This window comes from Chrysochloris asiatica, unplaced genomic scaffold, assembly GCF_000296735.1.
Source record: "Chrysochloris asiatica unplaced genomic scaffold, ChrAsi1.0 scaffold00083, whole genome shotgun sequence".
NCBI lineage: Eukaryota > Metazoa > Chordata > Mammalia > Afrosoricida > Chrysochloridae > Chrysochloris > Chrysochloris asiatica.
The window spans coordinates 4,692,794-4,702,247 of record NW_006408601.1 but is presented as its reverse complement, the minus strand read 5'-3'; the positions used below and the strand labels follow the sequence as shown (position 1 = coordinate 4,702,247).

At 40.8% G+C, this 9,454-nt stretch overlaps 1 protein-coding gene across 1 annotated transcript in view; it reads right to left on the bottom strand.

Moving 5' to 3' along the window:
* Positions 1–9,454, bottom strand: part of INSC (inscuteable homolog (Drosophila)) — a 206,064-nt gene that overhangs the window by 123,081 nt on the left and 73,529 nt on the right. The window contains exon 3 of the mRNA XM_006865783.1: positions 1,068–1,413. Within this exon, the coding sequence (XP_006865845.1) occupies positions 1,068–1,413 (346 nt within the window). The remainder of the gene's footprint in view (positions 1–1,067; positions 1,414–9,454) is intronic.

The window sequence follows — 9,454 nt, the reverse complement described above, 5'->3', positions numbered from 1 at the left end:
CGCTATGAGTTGGTACCAACTCAATGGCACCTAACAACAACAACATCAATTTAATGAGTACTGTTATTATACCCAAGAACAATGGTGACACAGTGGTTAAGTGCTTGGTTAAGTGGTTAAGTGCTTGTCAAGCACAGCTGTTCCACAGGAAAAATAGTTGGCAGTCTGCTTTTGTCTCATAAGGTTTACAGCCTTGGAAACCCTATGAGAGAGTTCTACTCTGACCTTTAGGTTGGAGTCAACTTGATGGAAGTGGAGCACAGAGACGTTAAATAGCATATCAAGGTTACACAGCAGAGCTGGCGTTTGAACTCAGGCAGTGTGGCATAAATAAAACTCAGTGTACTTAGCCATTACACAGTCTCACACTGTGATGTGACCCTCACAGGTTGTGTGTAAAACAGTTGAGCGCAGTGACCAGCATATAGTAAACCAAACCCGGAACATTTGCTACTGAGTCAATCCTGAATTCTGTGCTCCATAAAATGTTCAGTGGGGAGTTCTCAGAACTAGGTTGCCAGGTGTATCTTCCAAGGGACCTCTAGGTCAACTTGAACTTCCAGTCTTTGGGCTAGCAGATAACTAAGTTAACTGTTAATACCATTCCTTAGCACACAGTCAGAACCAAACAATCTAACTGATGTAGACTTAGTTCTGACTCAGCGGCCCTAGAGGACAGAAAAGAATTGCTCCATAGGGTTTCTGAGGTTGAAAATCTTTACAAAAGCAGTGTCTCTCATATTTCTCCCATAGAATAGTTCGTAGATTTGAACCACGAACTTTTCATTTAGTAGTCCAATGCTTATCCCAATGCATTCCCAGGGCTCTTTGCATCAGACTGCAAAGTTGTTTGAGCTGCAAGGTCAGTGGTTCAAGCTCCCCAGCTTGATCCCCTATATAGGGTTTTGAAAACCCTATATAGGGTCGCTATGGGTCGGAATCAACTTGACGGTACTCAACAACAATCACAAGAGACACAGTAAAGATCTTTTCTGTCTCTCTTTCATGCTTTCCCTGAAGGCCTCCCGAGTCCCAGGGCCCACCCACCACCATCTCAGTGTGCTAACCTGGCCCATCTCCTGTGAGGAGCTCTTGCTGACAGCGCTATACTCGCTGACCATGGATCGGGCATGGCAGGTGAGACGCACACTCATGCTGTGCACCCGTGCCCAGCGGTCCTGGGCCAGTTTCTGCCCGATCCTGCGCAGCTCTGTGCTGATGACCCAACCCCGCTTGAGCAGCAGCTGTAGGGGGTCTCCGGTGCTGGGACCACCCGCCAGGATGAGGTCACCCTGCACATCTTCCTCCAGGCTGATGGGCTTCGCCTGCAGGACACACATGCACTCGCACTCGGTCATGAGCTTCAGGTCCTCCATCCAGCGCTGGACCGAGTCTACCTGCATCAGGTGCAGCCTGCAGCCAGAAGACACAACCATGATGGCTATAAACACTCAACAGTTTCCAGACATTTCGATTATACAGTTCCAGACTGTCTTACATTTATTAAACATCCACAACAAAGGGGCTTCAAAAACCTCCTGGGAAAATGAAATTTAAAGATAATGGAAAATTTCCATGACCATTTTGAAGTTCCCTTGGATATGCTGAGCAGTGTTTTTCTCCTTCAGGCATCTTAGTCCTCTGGATAATTTTTCATTATCCCCATCTTGAAGATAAAAAGGTTAAGGCACAGAAATTTAGGGGAGCATTGGTTACGAATCAGGCTGTGAACCTTAAGGTCAGTGGTTCGAAACTACCAGCTGCTCCGCGGGAGAAAGATGAGGCTTTCTACTCCCGTAAAGATTTACACCCTCGGAAACCCTGTACAGGGTCGCTATGGGTCGGAACCGACTCCACGGCACTTAACAACAACAACAACATGATGAGACTAATGAGCTCTGGAAGTGTAGTGGTTACGAATCAGGCTGCTAACCTCAAGGTCAGCAGTTCGAAACTACCAGCTGTTCCATGAGAGAAAGATGAAGCTTTCTGCTCCCGTAAAGATTTACAGCCTCGGAAACCCTGTACAGGGTCGCTATGAGTCAGAACTGACTCCATGGCATATAACAACAACAACATGACGAGACAAATAAACTTCAGACAATGAAATCTGACAGAATACCAGAGAATCTTTATGATGGGGAGGCAGTAAAAGAAGCTTAATTATTAATTATTAGTTTTGGTGTTAATTAATCTATGGTACCACTGCATGGTTAAATATCATACACTTATTTTAACTGATGCTTTCAAAAAGTTTACAACCAAGATAAACCTGTGCACCAATAAAGAGAGAAGAAATAATATGCAAAAATCACAAATTCATTATAATCACGTTTTCTTTCTTTCTTTTTTTTTTTTAAACTATGCCTAGAAAATATTTAAAGATATTAAAATGTTAACAGCTCTTTATGGGTGGTGGAACTAAAGTCTTTAATTTTTTCTATTTTCCAAATTTTTCTATAATGAACATGTGTATTACTTTCATAATAGAGCCAAATTAATTCTGTTTAGTATAGCAGCATGAGGACACAGTTTTGATTGTTAGATTTTAATCAAATAAAATTCACTCTAAAATCCATCTGTTATTGTTGTTAAGTCCAATCATGTTGGTCCCAACTCATAGCCACCCTGTATAGGATTTCCTAGGGGTGGCTAATGAGTTTCAACTATCAGCCTTGCAGTTAGCAGTCCAGTGTCTATCCTACAGTGTTGCAAATAAAATTCAGTAACATGAGATCATTAATGAAATCATTCAGCATTTTTTAATATCTATAAGGAGCTCTGGTAGCGTAGTGATTACGAATCCGGCTGTGAGCCGCAAAGTCAGTAGTTCGAAACTACCAGCTGTTCCACAGGAGAAAAGATGAGGCTTTCTGCTCCCGTAAAGATTTCCAGCCTCGGAAACCCTATATTGGGTCGCTGTGAGTCTGAACCGACTCCACAGCACATAACAACAACAACAATATTTAATATCAAGGAGCTCTGATAGTGTAGTGGTTATGAATCGGGCTGCAAACTGCAAGGTCAGTTGTTTGAAACTACCAGCTGTTCCATGGGAGAAAGATGAGGCTTTCTGCTCCCGTAAAGATGTACAGCCTTGGAAACCCTGTTCAGGGTCGCTATGGGTCAGAACCAACTTGACGGCACTTAACAACAACAACAACAACATTTAATATCATATAAGGAGCCTTGGTAGTATAGTGGGTTATGAGTTGGGCTGCGAACCACACACAATGTCAGCAGTTTAAGTCTACCAGTTACTCCATTGTCCCCCTCTACTTCACCAAAGATGAGATCCTTCTCTAACACTTGATCCTTCCTGAAGACAAGTCTGAGGCAAGTCCAGGAGAGAATATTTTGCTGTGATCCATAGGTTCTCATTCACAAAAATTCAAAAGTAGATCAGCAGGCCTTTCTTCCTACTCTGTCTTCCTCTGGAATCACCATCGAAACCTGTCTACCCTGAGTGACCCTGCTTGTATGTGAAACACCAGTGGCTTTGTTTCCAGCAGCACACAAGCCACCACAGTATGACAAACTGACATATGGGTAGTGGAGCCCATAGCCAGAGCTCAGAGAGCCCCTTCCCTGAGTCCTGTACCTCTGTGCATCCTTCAGTACACCAATCGCATTCTGTGGCAATGAGTGAGTTTGGTTGACTGAATTCTCCAAGTCCTGTGAAGCATGTTCTCTCATCTGTGCTATTGTCAGTGCCAGACATTTAGCAGTCACCCAATAATACATCTCCATAAGCATATGCCAAATAAATGAATGACTGAATGTTTGGAATTTATTGTTGTAACTCTGCAGGTGATATCAAATGCCTCCCTAACTCAGGCTACCTGAAGGGTACAAAAGACTAACAAAATGAGCAAAAAGATCCAGAGAACAGGAAGACACATGATCACTATGTTCTAGAGATACAAAACTGAAAGCCAAACTGACGTACGGGCTGAAAAGAGACAACAAATGCAATCAATCATCTCTCACTCACTGACTCACTGATTCCATAAACAATCCGCAGTGGACATCTGTTGTTTTTGTCTTCCCAGCATCCCTTCCTCCTTTTTGATCAATTGTAAAGAAAAGCTGCATTAGCTACTGGGTGCCTAGATCAAATCTTTTCCCTTCCTTTAGGAAAGACGTCCCCCATCTCAATCAGAGTTGCCCCCAGGTGAGCATGCCTGGGCTATGTGAAACTACCTCCACCCATAATATATAGTTGATTTAAGTGGGGGATGGATTCCTGACCATGCTGCACTTTACCCCACATTGTGAAACTTAGAACCAACTAGAGTTGTTGGACATGGGTCACGTGGACAGCAGCAACTTTAGCTGTTCAGATCCATTCTACTTTCCACAAGAAACTCCAGGACCATATGAGGAGATCAACCCAAGAATTACTTTCTAATGCTTGTAGCCAAAATAATTTTTCCTAGAAACAAGTATACCAGTACTAAGGACCATTGAGTCAGTGATATTTGTTAGAGAAAGGCTATTTTAGAAAGTCATCAGAGGGAACGATCCCTTCCAGTTGGGGGTCAGGGGAAGCTGCTTGGAGAAGGTAGCTTTAGAGTTGGGTAGATTTGGGCATGTGAAGATAGTGGGGGCATATTCCCAGATGGGGCAGACAAAGGGGCAATGAGTTGGTCAGTTGGACTGGACTTATGGGTCCCATGAAAGGTGGGAGAAGTGAAAAGAAAACTAGAAAGCCAAGCCAGAGTCCAGACTTTGAGAAGTCAAAGTAGGGGTGGGTATTTATGCTGGAAGTTCGGAGAAGCTATAGAAAGGTGGCAGATCAGGGCCACAGGGGTGGAGATGGATGAACCTATGAGACTGTGCTAAACCATGGCACCTAGGACTAGCACCAAGGACAAAGAAGGCCTGTTGGGCTGGGCAGGTTCTCAGTGTGTCCCCCTGGGGAAGAACTCTGGAGATCCTCCGACTGGAGATAGGTACTCACACCCACTTCCCTTTGGCCTGGATGGAAAAAGGCCAGCTGACTCCAGCAGCCATGGAAGAAGCAGGAAAGGAGAAAATAAGAAGGCACAGACACTGAATTACTCAGGTCTAGGCCCATCCTATGGAGCCCTGAGGGTACTGTGGGATAATCACTGGATTGCTTACCACAAGGTTGGCTGTTCAAACCCACCAGCCATCCTCAGGAGAAAGATGAGATTGCTCCCGTTAAGATTTGCAGTCTCAGAAACCCAAAGGAGCAATTCTACTCTGTTCTGTTGGGTCACTAGAAGACCTACATTTTAAATTTAAAACTCGCATTTTCATCACCTTCTCCTCAACTCTCACTCTTTATGATCTTTAAAAATTAGAAAGTAAGTTTTCAGAAGCTGTGTTAATAAAAATTCTAGTCAATTAATTACACTGCTAGAAGGAGAAGTGGAGTGACAAGACTATTGATTTCTCCAGTATCTGCGTGTTTGTCTATGAATGTCTGTGCTTGTGGCTATGAATTCATCTGAGTGTCTGCCTCTATCATCTGTATAACTCTATTTGTGTGTCTGTGTGTGAGTTTACGGATACTTTCCTGCACAAATGCTCAGATGTGTGTGTATTTATAGGTTTAATCATCATAAACTTGATGATTAAAAATGGAGGGGGGCTGCTTGAGTATGGTCTATGCTCAGTAACTGGCTCCCAAAGAAAAGAGTATGGAAAAGGGGCAGAGGAGTGACTTTATATGCAGAAACTGGCAAACACTACCTTGACTTAAGATCAAGGTTAATATCACCAGAAATGACCCATGTTGATAACACATACCCCTGATATTATATGATGAGGACACTCCACCTATGCAACACTGTTCCCAGAAACACATAACCCCAGTCTAAATACGAGAAAAACAATCATTCCCAATTGAGGAATACTCTACAAAATACCTAACCAGCACTCCTCAAAGCTCTCAGGGTCGCTAAACACAAGGGATGACTGAGAAACTACTGTTGACTAGGAGATGCGACAATAAAATGTAATATAGTATCTTGGAAAGAATCCTAAAACAGAAAAAGGACATTCATACAAAATTAGTGCAATTGGAATATGTAGTCTGGAATTTACTTAACAGCAAGGTACTAAGCTTTGATAAATTTTTCATGGTAAATATACCATATAAGACATTAACAAGAGTAGAAACTGGGTATGGGGTATACAGGAACATTTTATACTATCTTTGAAACATTCGAAACTTTGAACTTTTTATACTATCTAAATCTTTTCTAAAATTTAAAAGTTGATTTATATATTAAAAACAAACAAACAAAAACAATAACAAGAGTGTGGGGTAGAGTCCAGATGCCAGACCTAAGGATTCTTTAGTCCACCCCTGCAGGAAGAAAGTTTACTTCCATTGTTTTTCCCCAATCAAAAGCATGACATGTCTCTCTGTATAGTGAACCTCATGGAAGGAAGAGAATCCAGCACCAGTGAACAGGTAGGTGGCACATGGCTGGAGAGGCAGGAGTGGAACCTGAAAGTGGAAAAAAGAGGATTCCCATTATCTGCCTTAAAGCCCATCAGTGGATAAACCGTGGGTAGTCCCCATGACCTGTGCCTCTGTGCTTGGTTCCCTTGGGAGCCCTCCTTCTGTGCTATGGTCACTGACCTTGCAGATCAAGCCAACTTTGCAGTTCAGCACATTAACCCACAGCACCACACAAGACTCCCCCAAACAGGATATACCCCCTAAAAAAATCACCAAAATGTATTATAATCACACTGGCCAAAATCAAAAGATAAGGAAAGACTCCTGAGAGCAGCTCTGGAAAAAAGAAAAGTTATCTATAAAGGAGAACCAACAAGACTAAACTCTGACTTCTCAACCAAAACCATGCAGGCAAGAAGACAATGGAACAATAGATATAAAGCTCCGAAAGGAAAAAAAAAATTGCCAACCAGGAATCACATACTCTGAAAAGCTATCCCTCAAATATAATGGCAAAATAAGGACATTTATAGATGAACAGACATTAATGAAATTTATAATAACCAGGCCAACTTTACCAATAAAATAAAAATTCTAAAGGGTATTCTTTGGACTGAGAACCAACAACAGCAGACAACTTGAAATTAACAAACATGACAACACCAGCTGAAACTCAACTCAGAGATAGAAGTATTTAAAGTGAAACAGACAACACTGAAATTAGGAACCAGAGATATCAATGTATAAAGAAGACATTACAAAGCAAAAAGAGGGAATAGTGTAGAAACAGAACTTCCAAAAGATGAGGCAGTCAAGTAAATGTCAATATAAAACAGATGGTTTTTAAGCTGGGGAAGAAATCGCTCAATTGCAGGGTTGTTGTGATTGCTGTTAAGTGTCATTGAATCAGTTTTGACCCATAGCAACCCTGTATAGGCTTTCCAAGGAGCAGCTGGTGAGCTTGAACTGCCGACCTTGCAGTTCAAACCAACTTTGCAGTCTAGCGTATTAACCCACAGCGCCACATCACCTCAAAAAAATTAATATACATTCACATTAAAATAAAAAAGAGGACAATCAGTAAGATTTAGTAAGCATCAAAACAACAGCAATGAAGAAAATGAAAAACAAAACAAACTCAGCACAGAATATTATGTGGAACAACGAAACAAGTAGCACCACAAATAAACACAGAGCAAAATGACAGCAACTAATTCATACTTATTGATAATGATAGTGGATGTAAATGGATTAAATGCATCAATCAAGAGTGAGAGAGTCGCAGAATGGATAGAAAAAACAGGTTCCTTCAATATGCTGTCTGTAAGAGACATACCTTACACACAAAGACAAAAATAGACTAAAAATCAAAGTATGGGCAAAATATACCACACAAACAGCAATCAAAAACAGGCTGGAGCAACAATATTAATCTCGGGTAAAAATAAACTTTAAGGCAAAAACCAGCATAAGGCATAAAGAAGGGCATTATATCGTGATTAAAGGCTCAATTGAACAAGAGGATATAGTCATGATATATACTGACACTCCCAGAGAAAAGAGCTTCAAAATACACAAATCAGACTCTAATAGAACTGAAGAAAAAGTTAACCCCACAATAATAGTTGTTGTTGTGTGCTGTGGAGTCGGTTCCGATTCATAGTGACCCTGTACAGGGTTTCTGAGGCTGCAAATCTTTACAGGAGCAGAACGCCTCATCTTTCTCCTGTGGAACATCTGGTAGTTTTGAACTGCTGACCCTGAAGTTAGCAGCCCAATTTGTAACCACTATGCTACCAGAGGAGATTTTAATACACCCCTTTCAATGAATAACAAAGCAACTAGAAAAACTCAACAAAGACCCAGAAGAGCTAAATAACACAATTAACCAACTTGTCCTCATAGACATAAACAGAGCAGTCAGCCCAACAACAGCAAAATATAGATTCTTTTCCAGTGCACATGGAACATTCTCGAGAACAGACCATATGGTAGGCCATAAAGCAAATCGCAATAAGTTTAAAAACAGCAAAATACTACAAACCATCTTCTCAGATCACAATGCTATAAAATTAGAAGTCAGCAATAAGAAAACCAAGTGGGGAAAATCAAATACATTGAACTTGAATAACACCCTGCTTAAAAGTTACTAAGTAATAGATGAAATAAAAAATGAAATTTAAAAATTCCTTGAATCAAACAAAATTGAAAACACAACACATCAAAACCTTTGGGACACAACAAAAGCAGTATTCAGAGAGCCATTTATAGCAATAAACACACATATTTCCAAAGACAAAAGAACCCAAATCAACACCTTAACCCCAAATCTTCAACAATTAGAACAAGAACAACAAAGTAAGCCTACAGCCAAGAGAAGAAAAGAAATAGTAAGGATTAAACAGAAATATATGAAATAGAAGACAGAAAAATAGAAAGAATCAACAAGACAAGAAATTGGTTCTTTGAAAAAATTAATAAAATTGGCAAAATATTGGCAAATCTAACTAAAGAAAATGAGAAGATGTAAATAACATGAATAAAAATGATATGGGTGATATCACAATTGAACCAACAGAAATAAAAATGCTGTAGGGTAAGTACTGGATTGCAAACCACAAGGTCAGCAGTTAAAACCCACCAGCTAAGCATATGGATTTGTTTGTTTGTTTGTTTTTTAACCACTACACTACCAGGCCTTCCTTGAAGATGGCGGATCAGGTAGATGTGTAGTGAGGCGCTCGGTCAACAACAACACGGAATACCGGGTCAAGAGGACTCATGAGTTGGTGTTGGAACTCTGTAACAAATATAAAGGTAAGTTTGGAGGTTCGGAGGGTTTATAGCTGGGGAATTTGCAGGAGAATCCAGAAATTCATTATTTTCTGGATCAAGACACTCAGCTATTCCAGGAGCCGCCATCTTCAGAAAGCTTATCTTGATTGTACCAGGATTGATAGGATTAGGAGAGAACATCTTGATTGTATATTGATTATATCTTATATATATCTTGAT